The sequence below is a fragment of the Danio rerio genome, chromosome 1 (assembly GCF_049306965.1).
Source record: "Danio rerio strain Tuebingen ecotype United States chromosome 1, GRCz12tu, whole genome shotgun sequence".
NCBI classification, from domain to species: domain Eukaryota; kingdom Metazoa; phylum Chordata; class Actinopteri; order Cypriniformes; family Danionidae; genus Danio; species Danio rerio.
Window position 1 is genome coordinate 15,889,534 of NC_133176.1, and position 19,036 is coordinate 15,908,569.

The 19,036-nt window shown below is 36.7% G+C and overlaps 3 protein-coding genes across 10 annotated transcripts; 1 reads left to right on the forward strand and 2 right to left on the reverse strand.

The window, feature by feature from the left end:
• Nucleotides 1-7,607: 7,607 nt before the first annotated feature.
• On the forward strand, nt 7,608-10,127 carry LOC100004921 (serine/threonine-protein kinase pim-3-like). Its single transcript, XM_073949464.1, has 8 exons — nt 7,608-7,899; nt 8,139-8,396; nt 8,514-8,596; nt 8,710-8,760; nt 8,833-9,205; nt 9,330-9,509; nt 9,582-9,677; nt 9,775-10,127. Exons 1-7 carry the CDS (start codon nt 7,884-7,886, stop codon nt 9,671-9,673), a joined length of 1,053 nt encoding a protein of 350 aa, XP_073805565.1. The 5' UTR covers nt 7,608-7,883; the 3' UTR covers nt 9,674-9,677; nt 9,775-10,127.
• On the reverse strand, nt 9,511-14,802 carry LOC137495467 (uncharacterized). Its single transcript, XM_073949475.1, has 5 exons — nt 12,748-14,802; nt 12,281-12,658; nt 11,530-11,685; nt 11,084-11,112; nt 9,511-10,947 (listed from the first exon to the last, which is right to left on the reverse strand). The coding sequence occupies exons 1-5, from the start codon at nt 12,782-12,784 to the stop codon at nt 10,822-10,824; spliced, it is 726 nt and encodes a 241-aa protein (XP_073805576.1). The 5' UTR covers nt 12,785-14,802; the 3' UTR covers nt 9,511-10,821.
• Nucleotides 13,568-19,036, reverse strand: LOC100004978 (uncharacterized). Of its 8 annotated transcripts, none has more exons than XM_068221023.2 (6): nt 18,933-19,036; nt 16,963-17,083; nt 16,504-16,884; nt 15,786-15,944; nt 15,228-15,271; nt 13,568-15,121 (listed from the first exon to the last, which is right to left on the reverse strand). In XM_068221023.2, the coding sequence occupies exons 2-6, from the start codon at nt 16,991-16,993 to the stop codon at nt 15,008-15,010; spliced, it is 729 nt and encodes a 242-aa protein (XP_068077124.2). In that variant the 5' UTR covers nt 16,994-17,083; nt 18,933-19,036; the 3' UTR covers nt 13,568-15,007. The 8 variants fall into 8 exon arrangements, with proteins under 8 accessions (XP_068077124.2, XP_021331800.2, XP_073805574.1 ...); XM_021476125.3 differs by having other exon boundaries at nt 15,786-15,947; nt 18,933-19,021; XM_073949473.1 differs by lacking the exon at nt 18,933-19,036 and adding an exon at nt 17,350-17,549.

A 19,036-nucleotide genomic window follows, 5' to 3' on the forward strand; every position in this document is an offset into this window, starting at 1 on the left:
AATTGTTAGAATATTTTTATAATTATAAAAAATGTGTATTTATAAAACGTGGTAAACTTAATCTTTTTTTTTTTGCCATGACATGGCCATAGAAGCTGAAATGGTAATAAAATTAAAATTCTTTCAAGAAAATACAGCTCCATGCTTAGACCTAACTAAAGTTAAAAACAACAACAGATAATCTGCATTATACTTTACGTGACGGTGGGCACAAAAACTATTACATCGCCACTCGCCAGGTGAGCTCAGGTGTGAACTGTACTCTTTTACATTTAAAAAATAAAATATAAACGTCTGTATTGACATACAACATGTATTGATCAACTAAAGTTATTAATTTCCAACAGTGCGGTGTGAAAAAACAACCTTTTGACATGTTGCTGCTGCTGCAAAACGTCGGTCACCCAGCCCACCGTGACCGCACTTCTCAGGTGACGGATGTGCAGTAACTGTGGTACACCCGTCTAAAAAGACACCGAACAGACACGATTTATTTAAAATAAATCATTTTTAGTCCAAAGTAATATTACTGTAAACTACTTAGTAACTTCAGGCATTTCACGAGGTTGTCTTCAAAAACCAATTGATGTGTAGGAGATACACTTCGCCATGACGCCATCTGAATATTACACTGTGAACTAATTATATTTAACAAAGGTAACGTTAAAAAAGGTGTGCCTTTAAAAACTAGTTACGAGAACTGACGATACTAACTTTGGCATCTAGATAATCATAAACAATGAACGTTGACCACACACTTACCAAATCCGTAGAGACAGGAGAATCAACAGGATGTGGAACAGCGTCTTTCCTTAAAGTGAGTCGAGTAGCAAATCCGGATTTCACCATTTCCAGATTGTTAAAGCTCTCGGGTGAAAAATGTTCCTTACAGACATATTTTTGATTCGTGCTAGTACACCACTGTAATCCAACCGCTTGGATCCATGCGAGAGCTGCGCTCTTATCGCGGGGAAATGGATACAAACCCTTTGTTACTGCACACTTACAAACGCAACAATGACGACCCATGTCTCCTACAATTCTCCTTCTGGTTTGAATTAAGGTTAGCAACGCAACGTTGCGTCTCTCTGAACACTGTAACGCAGGTAAAAGAGTCTTTGCAGCTACATCATGCATATTAATGAAGTTGCATCTCATCCACAATAGAGCTCGCTGATTGGTTCAAACCATTAAGCCTTTCTTATGAATTAATGCACCAATTTGCTGAAAACTCAAGGCGTCACTTTGCACCGCCCCATATAGGCTGGTACAGACATCCAATCTCCATGCTGAAATTTGATCTCAGGGCCACGAACCCCCCTGTCTCAGCAGGGTGTTTTCACACCTCTAGTTTGAAAAAAGTCAGATATTTACATTAGATGTCGCCTAAGCTGTTGTTTTCTATTGGAAGTAATGTGTCAATAGAGCCATCATTTTAGTACAGGGTAGCGCTCCTTTGAAATGAATATGGGACCAAGGTGCAGTGGATGACTGGCCATCTGGAGCCATAGATATATAGACATATTCATTCATTTTATTCTCAGTTTAGTCCCTTTATTAATCCCTTTATTAATCTGGGGTCGCCACAGCTGAATAAACCAACAACTTATCCAGTATGTTTTATGCAGTGAATACCCTTCCAGCCACAATCCATCGCTGGGAAACATCTATACACATTTATGGTCAATTTTAGCATACCCAATTCCCCTGTACCACATGTCTTTGGACTTGGAGGAAACCCACATGAACACAGGGAGAATATGCAAACTCCACACAGAAATGCCAACTGACGGACCCAGTCGAGGCTTGAACCAGTAACCTTCTTGCTGTGATGCGAACGTGCTACCCACTGCACCACTGCGTCACCCTAAATAGATACGCATATATATTCCCTGTGGTTAGTATGCAAATATTTAAATTACAAAAATTATCCCTGCAAAAAAAGTTTTTAATGTAAAAAGTTTTTAAAATATCAACCTCTACCAAATTGTAGATATGTCAATTTATGGTAAATATACCAGAATTAATACATATACTATGAAAAATAAGAAAATATGAAGTATAAGACCAATCTATTTAAAAGCATAATCAAAGTAAAAAAAATTTAATAATAAATCATCTTTATTTTTTTATTAGAAGTATGCCATCAAATGTTTTAGATTCTTATTTAACCTGTATTTAGTTTTATTGTAAATAAACACAAGAGATCAAATGTATTAGTGCAACAGATTTATATTTGTTTGATTTTTTTTGTAAACCGACAAACTAGTTTAAGAGGAGGACGTGATATGATTGAGCATGGCTGGATTCTTATCTGTAACAAGAAACAATTCAATCTGATTGATCCAAGCTTACAATAAATAGATTGATTTTACCCTAATGTCTTATCTTCGTTTTGGAAGAATCCCCCCCTACACCCCATCTCATCGTTTTCCTCCCTTTTCTAAGGGTAGCTCTTGAGACCTACCTGATCTTGGAGCCTTGGCCTTAATTATCTTTGAGCTCATGGTTCTTTCCTGGGACAGCATGCCAAACGTGCTATTAACGCCAAGCATATGTAAGTGTGAACTTTTAAAATTACTAACAGTCTTGATTTAAAACAGTCAAAATATGTTCAGAACATGCAGTTAAAGCAATCTCAGTCCAGAAGGGCCAGTGTCTCTGCAGGGTTTAGCTCCAATTTGCCTCAACACTCCTGTCTTGGTGTTTCAGATATACCCAACACAATCTCATGGCGATTAATAACTTTTTGATTTAGTGGCTAATTTGTATGAACTCATACAATCTAATTCAAACAATTTAGTACGATTTGCTCATCCCCCAATGACGGTTGGGGTTAGGGGTGGGGTTAGGTGCCACGCCTCCTTTTTAAAATCTTACAATTTCGTTCGACTGAACTCGTACGAATCAGCCACTAAACTGGCAAAACGTAAAATACTTACGTTTTCTCGTGAGATCAGGCAAGTATACCTGGTAAGACCTTGATTAACTTGTTCAGGTGTGTTTGATTAGAGTTAGAGCCAAAATCTGCAGGATTTTAAGTTTGGTGATCCCTGAGTTAAAGGGTTAAAAATTGACATCACTTTTCTATATTGATGGATAAGTTTGTGCAAGCAGGCAGTTCGTGCTGACAAAGAGCATGTGTTTGTGTGCATGGAAATGTACTACCCTACATGTACAATATGTGAAAGCCTTGCTTAAATTTTATTATGTTTAAAAAAACTTCAGAACTTCATAAACAGTAGCATGACTCGTGCAGCGTCATCAAAACATAGATTGAATATAAATTTACCAGATTACCGGATGGTTATAAAGTAGTGCATTTAAGTAGTGCGTCTTTCATTCTGTTGTGGTACAATTAAAAGCCGATTTGTCATGACACTATGCAGTTAAAACAATATATTCCATACCAGTAACAAAGACATTGTAATGCACCTTCACCACACTCTGAGTAAACTTACTGATTGTGGTACATTGTCTGTATAGCATGCACATTTAAATGAGGCAATTCAATATTAAACTTGGTGACTAGCAAACTATCAGACACTTCACACATTACAATGGTACCTAGGATGACCCAAAACCTAAAACCCAAAACATTTACATATTAGCATCAAATTCAATGGTGTAACTATTGAGAATGCCACAGGACAATTTACAGGACTATTGGAGTCGCTGGTGACAAAAGTACTTTTATCAAGTGAATACACAAACAGTAACAATATCTGCTTGTTTAAAACATAAAATATGTTTACCAATGGCAATAATGAACATTTATTTTAAAGACTGCATCAGAAATTTGAATTGAATTAAACAATGGCCCGGCTCGCTAGTTTGAGTTTCAATTGTGCCAGGAGGCCTTTCTGTGTATGTTCTTCTCATGTTTGCATGGGTTTCCTCTGGGTGCTCCAGTTTCCCCACAGCCAGACATGCTGTATAAGTGAGTTGGATGAAGTAAATTGATTTATTTTCTATGTGAATGCGAGAGCGTATGGGTGTTTCCCAGTGCTGGGTTGTAGCTTTAAGTGCATTTCGCTGTGTAAAACATATGCCAGAGTAATTGGCGGGACTAAGCCAAGGGATAGTGAGTGAATAGAGTGAATTAAACATGCCTTTTCAGTATATAAGCAAAGTTGATGAATATATCCGATAGGACTATGTGTGGGAAAAACGTAGAGCTGAGGAGTCTGTAGAACAGCATTTGGGTTTACCACGTGTTGTTTTAATGAAAAAGAAACGGTAAGGGAGAAACAGGATGGTGGAAGTAGAAAATAACTTAAAAGCATTTATGGAGGAGAGAGCTTATTTAGTTTTCTCAGTAGTATACATTTTTTGCTTTCCTTTTCTTGTGGGAATAATGGTCAAACTTGGGACAGACAGTCCACTACAACCTTATATATAAACTTCAGTCTTTGTGTAATGTAACTGCGTGAACATAAACAACATCTGTTAATGGATAAAATGCCAACCCAGATGCTCGAAATGTAATGCAAAGGAAAACATTGGCTTTTACAGACTTCTCTTAGCAAAGCCAAAGTCCCTTTCATTATTTTTCATTCATTCATTTACTTTCAGCTTAGTTTTATGCATCAGGGGTCACCACAGTGCAATGAACCACTAACTTATCCAGCATATGTTTTACGCAGTGAATGCCCTTCCAGCTGCAACCCAGTACTGAGAAACACCCATACATTACAAATAACTTAGCTTATTCAATTCACCTATACTACATGTCTTTGGATTGTGGGGGAAACAGAAGCACCCGAAACCCATGGCAACATGGAGAACATGCAAACTCCACAAAGAAATGTCAACTGACCCAGCCGGGACTCAAATTAGCGGCCTTCTTGCTGTGAGGCATCAGTGCAACCACTGAGCATCGTGCTGCCCTTTCATTACTATTATTATTACTATTACTATTATTATTATTATTTGCAGCAGTAGTAGTAGTAATAGTAGTTTAAAGGGGTTGGACAATGAAACTTAAAATATGGGCCAATTTAGCGTTAGAGGTTTCATGGCAAAATTTGACCAGACTGGTGGCCATTCTTCATTTACGGCACCCCATTCCACAAGTAAGTGCTATTAGCCCCATTCCACAAGTATTATTAGCAGAATAATAGCACAGTTTTGCTTAAATTTTATGAGTTCAAAAGAGGACAAACTGTTGGCGCACATCTCGCTGGCACATCTGTGACCAAGACAGCAAATTATTATGTATCAATTAATAGTATCCAGGGTAATGTCAGCATTCATACCACCACGAAGGATGAACCACATCCAACAGGAGTAACTGTGGATGCAAGAGGAAGTTATCTGAAAGGGACATCCAGGTGCTAACCCAAATTGTATGAAAAAAAACACCACAGCTGCCCAACTCACTGCAGAAATACATGTGCACCCAGGAAAGGACTGGGACAAAAAAATTGGCCCTGGCATTTTGGGCCAAAGCGGCCCACTATATACGATCAAAATGCTACCCATCCGTGCACGCCCTTGAATATGTTTACCTACTCCTATTCTATAAAAGCACAAAAGCAATATTTAGGAAATAATGAAAGATGACAAATTAAAAATGTTAAAAATGTAATTTACTATTATAATAAGGTCTAATCCAGATTGGAAGTCCATCTTGTGTGTGCCTGTGTGTTTTGAGGGAGCCTATATTAAATTATAAACATAAAAAGTGCCTGCTGATGCACACAGTTAATGTTGATTAATTAAATAAAATTAAATAATAATAAATTAAATAATAATAAAATAATAATAATAAAATGTGTCAGAGACCCTTAAAAAATGTTTAACTCAACAATGAAACATCATTCATTCATTTTCTTTTCGGCTTAGTCCCTTTATTAATCCAGGGTCACCACAGCGGAATGAACCGCCAACTTATCCAGCATGTTTTACGCAGCGGATGCCCTTCCAGCTGCAACTTATCTCTGGGAAACATCCACACACACACTCATACACTACAGACAATTTAGCTTACCCGATTCACCTGTACCGCATGTCTTTGGACTGTGGGGGAAACCAGAACGCCCGGAGGAAACCCACGCGAACGCAAGGAGAACATGCAAACTTCACACAGATACGCCAACTGAGCTGAGGCTCGAACCAGCGACTCAGCGACCTTCTTGCTGTGAGGCGACAGCACTACCTATTGCACCACTGCTTCGCCCGTAATAAAAATCTTTTTACATGTAATAAATGTATAACAGTATATTCATATTTTACTCAAGCGATTAAATCATGTGTATTTGCTTAATTTTCTAATAACTTTTTAATTAATGATTTCCCACATTTAATACTGTTTATAGTAAGCAATATATTGTTTTAAAACCAAAATTTAGTAATAGAAACAAATTAACTATTAATAATTAATAAAAAAAGATAGTCAGATAATCAGTTAAGATAATCAGTTTATAACTAGGTCTATATTATATACTGTTAAAATGATTAACTATTGTAATTTATTTTAATGTGACACATTATTGTTTGCTTTTTATATTTTATAACAAAGTGGTTTTAACCAAGTATGATAATATTAAGATGCTGAATTAGTTTATTACACTTAAATTAGACGATCTATTATGTGTTCTTTGTGTATGTGGACACATAAAGTCATAAGTGTCTTTAGCCAATCATTTTTATTTACATAATTTGAGTTCAGAAACTGCAGAGATGTTAAAATGATCGTTACGATATAATAATAATGACTGAAATAAGAAACCATATTTGTGAAATTCAATAGTTGGCGATAATGCTAAGGAGTTAGTTAAATACCATATATCGTTTGCCTAAATCGTGTGTGCCTGAAACGTGTGTGGTTCTGCAGTTCTGATCTCCTAAAGGCCTTTCAACTCGTAAAGCGACCAGAACTGTGAACATTTAAAACAGCTAAACTCCTCTTCTAATGCTAATCTTTTTTCTTTTTGTTATTTTGTCACACGTTATGCTAAATGTGTAATATTGTAAGAATTGTTATGCACTTGAAAATGTTCAGAAAATACAAAAAATAAATAAATAAATAAATAAAAAATAAAAAACACACACATTTCTATCCAGCATGCATCCTGCGGTGATCACCGGTGATCAGTTCTGCACAGATTTTGGCCATCTCAAACGAGCCATAATTTACTTTTTATGATTTACAATAATAAATCATTTTGAACTTACACTTATATTCCTAATATCTATCTGAGCAGTTAACACTGTACAAATAATTAACTTAATTAAGAATTGCGTTTGCATTGCTTGAGCCACTAATAGAAAATATCTGAGCGATTTTTTTATTTACTTTAATATAATTAATTCCTAAACAGCTGTCAAGTCAGTTCTTGTCAAATTAAAACTGCTCATTTACCTTTCTCACCAATTACAGTTTCGTGAATAATACATTAATTCATTTAAATTTACTATTATTATTGTTGTTAAATAATTAATATTTATTATAAATATCATTATTATTATTAAATATTTTATATTATTTATATGTTGAGTTGAGATGTATCGTTGTTTACTCACGTGATTCAGAGTGGTTACTTTAGCAACGCGTGTTATGATTTGACTCCATATATAAACACCGAGACTCGCCGCTATCTGTTGATTGAGGAGAGGCGAATTTCTGAGACATTTGCTGAGGATTACTGTGCTGATACTGCGATTCTTCAAGGAGACCAGAGAATTTCTGACAGAAGACTTTTATTTTACAAGGAGATCGACGCTCAGAGCTGAAATATTTCCTTTTGACACGTTTTGTTGCTCTTTTGTTGTGTTTATTTTGATTTTGATCTTGTTTTTATTGTTTTATTGACATTTTTATTGATATTTGATCTTTGTTCTTGTTTTCAGGTTTGCTGGAGTTTGGAGGAGTTTGTCAGATGGGTGAAAACCGCAGTGAGTGTTTTAGTTTTTATTTGTTTATGATCAATCATGATATGATGTTGTGTAATGTTTGGGGAAATGTGATGTAAATAAACTGGTACAAATGAACCCATTTCAACACAACTGTTCCCCGATATAAGTGATCAGATGTCTTTTATTCTCTGTAGATGCAGCTACTAAAGTTAATTGTTGATTAATTCTTATAATCTTATGATAAACGTGATATGTTGTTGTTGTTGTCGTTGTCTCAGGCCGCTCCAGATCCAGGAGTTCTGCTTTCATCCAGGCAGCTGTTCAGGACGTCAGGACACATGATGGTGATGGTGAAACCCAGACCGTGAGCCAAGAGCTTGATGGATTTCTCGCACCTCTGCCTTCCCTGTTGGCCAAATCTGTGTCCACAGATCAGGGTAACAGGAAGAGGAAGCGGCAGAGCGGCAGCCAGCAAACACCAGAAGATGAACGTCCGTCCACCTCATCTAGAAGAGCTCTCAAACGCTCTCGCAGAGGTCAGAATGGCTTATTGAAGAAGTGATGATGATGTTTCAGTAATGCTCTTTTACAGTTTTCTCTACTGCTGCATGTTTTCTTTGAACACACATTTCTACTGCTCCTCTTTGTTGCAGACGCGTATGCAAAGGGCCCACTGCTGGGAGACGGTGGATTTGGCTCTGTGTTTGCTGGGATGCGCAGGTCTGATGGACTGCCAGTAAGTCGTTTTCTCCGCTCTTCATTCAAACAGCCTTTAGAAATCCTGATCTCAGTAAATGTGATGTGTGAGGATCAGGCAGGTGTGATTTATTATGCTTTATCTGTCTACAGGTCGCCATCAAGTATGTGTCTAAAGAGCGGACACAGAGGAGACTGAGAGTTGTGAGTTCAGTGTGAACCTGTTGTTGTGTTTGATGTTTCATTGGGTTCTGAATCCAATCGTTTGTCCTGCAGGAAGGTCAGGGTCGGCTGCCGCTGGAGGTGGCACTGATGACCCGCGTCAATTCAGCTCCTGCCTGCCCCAACGTCCTGCAGCTGCTTGACTGGTTTGACCGTCCCAGACGCTACATCCTGATCCTGGAGCGTCCGGATCCCTGCCAAGACCTCCAGAGCTACTGTGAGGAGAACGACTGTCTGGATGAGGGTCTGGCCAAGAAAGTGCTGGTGCAGCTGATCGCGGCTCTGAAACACTGCGAGAGCCGCGGAGTCCTGCACCGGGACGTCAAGCCAGAGAACCTGCTGATCTCCACAGAGTCCCAGGACATCAAGCTGCTGGACTTCGGCTGTGGAGATCTGCTCAAGCGCTCGGCCTACAAATACTTTGCAGGTGGGTTTGTGTTGCAGAAGGAAACACTCTGTGGATGTTTGTGAGCTTTTGATGATCCACCAAAGGGAATTTGTGTGTGCTGGAGTGTTTTGAACGGGTGTTTGTGTCTCCTTGTGTCTCTCAGGAACTATTCAATACGCTCCACCTGAGTGGTTCTGCAGACAGCGCTACCATGCGGGTCCAGCTACGGTGTGGTCAGTAGGAGTGACCCTCTTCAACATCCTGTGCAACCGTTTCCCCTTCGGAGGCTCACTGAGGGTCACGTCCAGGAGCAAACTGACCTTCCCCATAACTCTGTCAACAGGTAAGAGACTCACTGAGAGATCAGCAGAAGTGTGTTGCTCTGTGTTTCTGAACACGGTGTTGTGTGTATCAGAGTGCCGTCAGCTGATTGGCTGGTGTCTCAGTCCAGCGGCGGCTGATCGGCCCAGTTTGGACGATATTGAGCGCCATCCCTGGTTACAGTGAACAGGTGGCCAGTGACTTGACACTTATCTGAGTGACGCACTCATGGCTTTGATTGTGTTGTTAGGGTCAGTCTGGATTAATGATCTTAATGATTTGTGTAGGGTGAGCAGGAGTCACACAGGAAGTGCAGAGAACTGCTTCCTGATCACCTGCAGAATGAGGAGTGGGCATTAACTAATGGCCGACTCACCCAGGGCCGGGGCCCCTTTACCTGCACTAAGCCACCGCTTCAGATGACTTTAATGTTAATAGGGATTTTAATAATAAACGTATTATTTAGACAAATAATCCAGGTGTAGTGTCTTCCTAGAGTGACTGGAGAGAGCTCAAATAAAGGGAGAGTTCACACAGAAATCCAGATTTACTCACTGTTTACTCAAACTCAAGCGGTTTCAAATCTTTAAGAGTTTCTTGTTTTCTGTTTTGCACAAAATAAAATGTTTTGAAGAAGCTGAAAACCTGTAACCGTTGACTTTCATAGTAGCAAAAACAAACAAGTCAATGGGTACAGCTTTTCAGCTTTCTTCAAAATATCTTCTTTTGTATTGAACAGAATAAAGAAACTCAAACAGGTTTGGAGCAAGTGAAAGGGAGTTAATGATACAGAATTGTTATTTTGTGGTGAACTATCCATTTAAGAGGACCAATGGAGGTTTCATCTGTTAAAATGGAGATTGCATCTCTGCTGACTGAGGGTAAAGGTGTGATGAAATATTGTTTAGGTTGTTAAATGATCATATATAGGGTTATAATATATTGTTGTTGGAGTTTTTGTGGTAAAGTGCCTACATTAGCAGTTAATCTTCTGAAATGGTGTACACATCTGAACTACTTTTTTAATATTATAGGGCTAATACAGGATTGTTCAGAGCTCTGTTAGATGCACATTTGCATTCTACATTTCTGTTGTTGTAGCAGGGAGATGTTTGTTTTATCACATGAAAAGAGTTTAAGAACTTCAGTTTTAGCTGGGAGTACTACTGCATATGCACTCATGTGATTGGCTTAAATTATATTAAACTGAGAGACCCAGAAACAACACTGAGTCCTTTCTGAAACTGCAAGTCATGCAGATGCCAGAACATTGCCATTAACTCTCTTTTGAATCATATTTCTACTAAAGAACAATGACTTTAGTTTACTCTACTTTACATTCTGCTGGTTCTGACATTAGAATAAATACTGAAGTCTGAACTCTGAGCTCTTTCATTCCTCTGCCTTTGTTGCTGTGTGGAAGGCATGTCTAATGAAGCATAACACACTTCATCACCAGCCTGAAACAGAATATATTTAATTACATTAATAAACAAATAAATAAATTATATTATATTATATTGATGTAATTTATGTTGCTGCCAATCAAGTGTGAATAAAATATATATACAAATTATGCTCAAAATGTGCTCATACCTCAACATGTCTGTTTTCAGCTCCAGAACCTACAGCAAATTATCAAAACATAAGAATAATTTACATTTGGTTCTCTCAAGGTTTTTTTTCTTCACTCCCATCAGGTGAAGTTTTTTTTCCCTCTCCGCTGTCGCCACTGCCTCGCATGGCTCAGGATTGGTAGAGCTACGCATCGATGAATTGGCTCTTCAGTGTTTGAACTTTCAGTAATGATTAAATCATACTGAACTGAGCTAAACTGAACTGAACTGAACTGAACTTAAAGACTAAAACCTGAACCACACTGTTCCAGTTACTATGACCATTTATGTGAAGCTGCTTTGACACAATCTACATTGTAAAAGCGCTATACAAATAAAAAAGCTGAATTATGAAATCTAAGGCAGGCAGTCTAAGGCCGTAATAAAATTTAGCCACATGAAAAGTATTCAGGAGTAAACAATGACCTGTAGTTTTCTTCTGACAGAGGCAGTAGACGCAGATGGAGAAGAGGAGAACACACACCGAACACACACTGAACAGCAGATTCCAGCAGAAAACACACTCTGATGCAGGTGATGTGGAGGTGCTGTTAAACTGTTCAGCACAAGGAGACTCTTGCTCTAAAATGAACAACAGGCCATTATTAAAGTGAATATATATTTAGTTATTATATTCATTTTATTTTATCTTTACTGATTACACACAATAATGAAAAATATGAGTTTAACACTGATGAATTTGCTAAAAGTGGTTGGAAAATCAATAGTTAAAGATTCTAATGTAAAATACACTATAAATCATCGTTTTACAAAATATAATGAATTTGCTGTTAATTTAATTTAAAGTATTATTAGAAACTAAGATACACTTTAAAAACTAATTATAAACACTTATTTTACTAATATACTTTATTAAATATACATTATTTCTGTATTTGAAGTTGGACTATGGACTATGCAGGATTGTGTCACTTATTTATTTGCAGAACTTTAAATAATATTAAAATAATAAAGCTTTAGGTGAACATGTAAACTTATCATTAAAGCACAGCTATATTATGAAGAGGTAAACTATAAATGACACTATTATTATAATAAATGACACTATAATTTACACTGTAGATGTTTGCATGTCTCTTCATCGGCTGTATTAGAAACACATTTAAAGGATCTGACTACACAAAACAAAGCAATGAAAACAGCAGTCGTTTCTCACCCAGGACAGACAGTCTGCTCGTCTTGTTTCCATATTCATACTCAATGTTTGGTTTGATTCCTCGTTCATCTTTATATATTTTTGTTTCTCTTTTCCCACAGTAGTAAAGTCCCTCATCAGAGACACTGACATTCTCTATATGCAGATCATAGGAGTTACTGGAGCTGTTGGGCACAAAACTGAAGCGTGGAAACGTCTCCTTGAAGAGTGTTGAGCGATCTATTGACAGAGATGGCTGATTCTCATGTGAGCAGTTTCTCATCCAAATAATGTCTGATCCAGAAGGTAAAGCGCAGTAGAGAGTGACGCTTTCTCCTGGTTTAACTCTCATGTCCACTTCTGTCCCAAACACTTTCTGCTCTTCACACAACAAAACACCTGCAGAACAAACGCAAGAGTGTGTGTTAAATCTCTAGCACATCATCAAGAATACATCATGACATTCAAACACAGAAATATTGACTCACACAGAAGTATGATGACTGTTAGTCTCGCTCGCTCCATCTGAGACTGTGAATGTGAGGGTCTTCAGCTGCAGTGTGAAGGGTCCGCTTCATTGTGGTGGGAGGGATCTCTGTGGAAGAGCTCTGAATCTTTATGCTGTTGTTTTGTTTTTAGGGGTATAATCTGGTCTGCTCCTTTAAACACACTTTTAAAGCTCTTTTAGATGTTCAAGTTTAATTATAAAATGCAAGAGTGAACTCAGTTTCATAAATTGTTGGGACTTTTGTTTTGGACGATGTGATGTTTAATGTTGTAATGGAGATGACCTGAAGTGTTGAGCTACTTCATGAGTTTCTTGTTTGGCATCGTTCATCTACATGCTGATTGTTTTCTTTGGCTTCTAAACCTCCAGAATGAATGTCTTTACTCAAGGTTTCTTTTGCTCTTGGTCTTTAAAAGTTGCTAGAAACTTATTTTTGCTTTTGTCTGTGACCGCAAAGCTTTCCATTCCATTTGTGTACTCTATACAAGCTCAAGTCACAACTAGTGCACTGACACAATCACGAGGCTGTGGTTTCCTGTTTTAGCTTGTCTAAAAATCCCAGGGTGAAACAAGAGCGATCATGATCAGTTTTATTATATCAGTTTAATATGTGATTGATTGATTGATTGATTGATTGATTGATTGATTGATAAAGTGTTTGTGCTAGTATGGTGGCCCTGGTGATAATCTACAGACACTTTAGTGTTAAATGAATAATGTGTATCAGAGTTACAGTGTGTATGTGATCAGTGTGGATTTGACATGAAATGTGAAATTTACTAAATTGTAAACTCATAATCTGAAAGTGAAAATATAAAATATATTTTTTAACTTGATCAAAACTCATAAATACAGAGACGTAAGCATTCACAAGAGGACAGTGACAAAGGCCACTGGAAACATTTGTGGTTTGGGTCGTACCCTAGAAAAGCAAAGAGCAGGCTGGACTCTCTCCATCACCATAACTAGCACTTCAGTCACACATGAAAAGCGCTTCTCACATCCTGTGGCATTTAACAGAATAACTCCAGCACTAAATGACTACAGTACATTTCTACATCAGTCTACTGTAATGATGGCTGAGTTCAGAATCACATACTGTACTTTCCTACAGTATAGGACAGATGGAAACAGGATTTCTAGGGCAGAATCTTGACAACATTAATGCTTGTTCTTTTTTTATCATTTATGATCAAGTAGCCTGGGTGAAATATTAAGCTAATATTGTATTTAGTACTGCTCATCTGTATATTTTACACACTATACATTTGATTTGTCATAGTTTTATGCCGTTTACCTCAAAGAACAGCAGAACTTTGTGTACCAGTTTTTAGCTTGAACATGTGTGTGTTTACAGTAACTTTTATTATTTATTATTATGAGCGCAATCCCACCAGTTTATGATTGAAGTAAAGTTTTAATCCAATCTTACTTAAATCTGTACACATTAAATTTATAGTTTATTGTTGATGTTGTTTTGTTTTTGTTGAATAAAAAAAGAATAAATCTGTAAAGAACCGGTAAGACTTTTTATTTCTAATACAGAGCACAGAATCATAAAAACTATCATCATCAGATAAACTGGACTGATTTTATTAAGTGTAATAATGTTGATACATCCCTGAACACAATCTAGTAATGAAGGTAATGCACACGGTTTAAATATTAAGAAACAATCATTAAAGTTTCACTCAAAAAAAATATAACTCTACTGAAGTTTTCATTAAATTGCTTATTTCTGAAAACTGACCATTGTTTCATCTCATGCCATGTTACAATGAACTGGTCCTGATAAATTCATTTGTGAATAAGTGGTTTTGAAGTCCCTTCAGCTATTAGCCACTAGATGAAGCCATTGTTCGTTCATGACTCCCGTTTCAATTTTTATTCATGTTCATAAACGCTACTAACTATTAAATATTTGTTTAATATTTGAAAAAAAAGTGATCATTCATGATTAAAAATTTACATCCAACTTTCTTTTGAGATATGCAGAGGATCTACAGATACAAACATTTGCAGCCTGAGCTGTTATTAATAGTGTTTTTTGTTTGTTTGTTTTCTTAATGAACACAGTCTTAAAAACATTAATATTGTCTAAAAATAAAATGTATAACCCTTAAGAGTCAGTGGATCATAATGTTCATTTAAAGACAGTTGATTGTAATAGATAATGTGCTGTAAATAAAACTAATGATATCAGAAATAAGACAGAAAGTAGACTAAGAGCAGTTCATGTGTCAGATGTTGGTGTAGGGATGTTTAGATGTCAGTCGTCTATAAGAGACTTCAGTGTGGACGCAGATCTTTCCAGTCTTACTCGCCTCACACTGATGTTTCTCCACACAATCTGCCTGAAATGATTCACAAGGAGAGAATGGATCATATAAACTAGTGAAAAACCACATCAGTCAACAATTCATCTTTGATATGGTCAATAAAAGAGTATAAAATAGTTACCATCAAAACATTTGCTTTAAGAATCTCAGCACTCATGTCAAAACCTAAAACACACACAAAATGAACGTGATTAATATACTGTAGTAATTTATAGGAAATACTGTAGTGTTTTTGAACTATACTATAGTAAAGGACTTGAATTAATCTGTTGTGGTAATTCTATAGTTTCTGTGGTAATGCAGCAACTATAGTAATGTAAACAAACCAATACTGTACTAAATACAACTATAATCCACAGTTTACTATAATAAAAACCAAAGTATGCTACAGTATTTGTCTCAGTTGATCAGTTCAGTAGTTAATACTATATTCTGCTCCAGCATTCATTAACAGTTTAGTAAATACTATAATATACAGTACAGTATAATACAATTTACTGTAGAATGGGTCAAAAACACTCCAGTATTTGCTATAAATTACTGTATTTTCTCATGTGGAAAAGTCTAATAATTACGATTAGAGTCAAAATGTTAAAAGCTAAAAGAACGAAACTTTAAAAAATCTCTACAGATTCACAGATTTGTTCAAAATGAATGTAAACGTGTCGATGAGCTCTACCTGTAGTTTGAGGACGACAGAAGCAGTAAACACAGATGGAGGACAGGAGTGAGGAGAAGAGAACACACACCGGACACACACTCAACAGCAGCGTCCAGCAGAACACACACTCTGACACTGGAGGAGAAGTGGAGGCGATGGTGGACTCATGTGCAGAAACTGCTGATAAATAAAACACACAAGACTGAATAAACAAATGAAGAGTTTCTGAAGCGTCCATAACATTTAACTTTAGAGGACATCGTCTTATATATTATTTACAGAAATTATATAAGAACAACTTTTCTATTTTAATGGCATTAATCAGTTGTTGAAGGAATTAATCTAAATTTTGTCTTTAATTTTTCACTTTCCATTTGCTCAAACCATGAGTTGAACACAAAATAATATTTTAAACAAACATTTCAGGACTCCCATTAATTTCCATAGTCAGTCAGTGGAAACCAGAAACCACTCAGGTTACCATCATTTATCAAACTATCTGATTCTGTTATGCATGTCTATCTTGAACTAATAGACAAAACAGGATTGAAGAATTTTAGAGAGAGTGAGAGATAACAGATCAGAATTATTAGAATTAGAAATGCTGAATTACCCCTACTTTATGATTATTTATATTAGATTTAGATTTCAGACTCACGGAGAAATTCTCAATCACACTGAATTTACCAACATGCATCAAAGCTTTAGATGAGCCACAGCAGGAATTTCTCCTCACCCAGGACAGCTAGTCGAGTTGTTTTGTTCCCATATTCATACAGATATTTTGAGTTGACGCCGTCTTCATCTATAAATGTCTTTTTCCTTTCCGCACAGTAGTAAAGTCCCTCATCAGAGACACTGACATTCTCTATATGCAGATCATAGGAGTTACTGGAGCTGTTGAGCAGAAAACTGAACCGTGGAAACGTCTCCAGGAAGAGTTTTGGAGGATCAATGAACAGAGATGGCTGATTCTCATGCGAGCAGTTTCTCATCCAGACAATGTGAGATCCAAACGGTAGAGCACAGTCACAGTAGAGAGTGACGCTTTCTCCTGGTTTAACTCTCATATCCACTTCTGTCCCAAACACTTTCTGCTCTTCACACAACAAAACACCTGCAGAACAAACAGGTGAAAGAACTGACGTCATGAAGAAAACAGCACAACATTTACAACACTAATGAGTGGACTTACACAGAAGTATGACGACTGTTGATCTCTCCATCTCAGTGACTGCTGAATGTGAGGGTCTTCAGTGTGGTTAGCTGCTCTTATCTGACTGGATGACTCTCTCTGGTGGTGGGATGGGTTTCTTCTAAAGAGTTTTGATAAAGACTGAAAATGATCTAGTCTAATTATTCACAACCAGGTTTTAAAAAGAGATTTATTTATTGTTTCATTTTTTGCAATATTTATGCAAATGGATGATTAACAGACATACATGCACATGTGCATAAGAATGTTCTCGCTTGAGGCATGTCTACGTGTCAAAACCACAAAACTCTGCAAAAACTGCACACAATGCACATATATAATAGCACTGCTGTGGTTTCCTGTGTTTCTTACAAGCAAAGAACTTACCTTAAAGATAAGAAGATTACAAATATGGTCGTCCTGTCTGATAATAATGGGGTCTCATTTAAACAATTTCAAAATTGTATAAAAACTTTATTATTACTACCACCACCACTGTTATTCTTACTATTATAAAGTATTATATTAGACAATTGACAATAACGATAGACAGGAATGAATGGATGGACGGATGGATGCAGATGTACACACATTCTGGACTGTCACAAAGGGACATTTGTGGTTTGACCTTGCATTTCTTGAGAAACACAGAGCAGGTCTGAGTCTCTTCAGAAACGCTTCTTGAAATTAACACTGCTTTCACACAACAAACAACCGCTTACATCCTGTGGCAGCTGAGGCCCACTTTACCACTAAGTTTTCTTTAATCTGTTGCACAATAAATGAAATTGACCTGAAAATCTCTAAAACCTTTCAAGGGCCTGTCAGAAATGAGTACTTGTAATCTGTAAAATGATTGTATCAGCTTTAGAAACGCCTCAACTAAGATATTTAATTCACATATATGGACACACAAAAGTTTATTTTGGACCACTTGCTATTTTAGGTTCTGAACATTTTCATGCTTGTGCTCACTTGAACACTATTAAGGAAGAAACCTTCAAAAACAATGAATAAATAAATAAGCAAATAAATAAATAAATGAGTAAATGAATCCATAAATTCCTGCATAAGTAAAACAATAATTCAATAAGCAAATAAGTAAATGTATAAAAATCCACAAACTTCAGCATAAATAAATACATAATTAATTAATAGTGCGAGCTAATAAATAATAAAAATCAATTACACAAATGTTGGGGGAATTTATTTTCAAACATTTATTCATAACATAATCCTGCATTTACTTTATTAATATATATATATATATTTGTGCAGGATTGTGGATTAGTCTGTTTATATATTTATTGTTTTATTTATGAGTGTCACGGTGGCGCAGTGGGTAGCATGATCACCTGACAGCAATCATCCTGACAGTTCGGCGACTGGTTTTTAAACTCATGCTTCAGTCAGTGCCTTTAAACCAATTAGAAGCGTTTACAGTAAAATAAACCTGATCTTAAAGTCTGCTATCTAAAACAGCACAAGTAAGATAATAAACCGTTTCAGACTAGACACAAATCTTCAAGCTCAACAACTCAGACAAAATCAAGTGTTTGCTCTCAAAGCCAGAGTTACAGGAGATGAGGTAAATGGGGTGGGGGTCAGGGGGTCAAGTCAATCATTTATACAGCGCATCAGGATTAAGATCAGTGGTGGTTGTTGCTAGAGCGGATACGTTTGCGGCCGGAAGTTAACGCGAATTATTTCTATTATTTATTAAATTTCTCATTTGTTGTATTTTAGTAATGTAAAAACTGTAGTTGTACCGAGTATTAGTTATGTTATCTATTAAATTACCCAATAAAATGTATTTTTTAACGCCTACCCCCACCCTAACCCCAACCCTCACAGTACTGTAAAAATATTATTGTTTTACAGTGTCATAAAAAAATGCTGTTTTATTAATGTGCATATCGCACTTCCGGCCAGCCGCATATCCAATCTAGACCATCAGGGTGGTGCTCAACCTGTTCCTGGAGATCGACCTTCCTGAAAGTTTAGCTCCAACCTTGATCAAACACACCTGAACCAATTATTTAGGACATGAACAGCACTTGATAATTACAGGCAG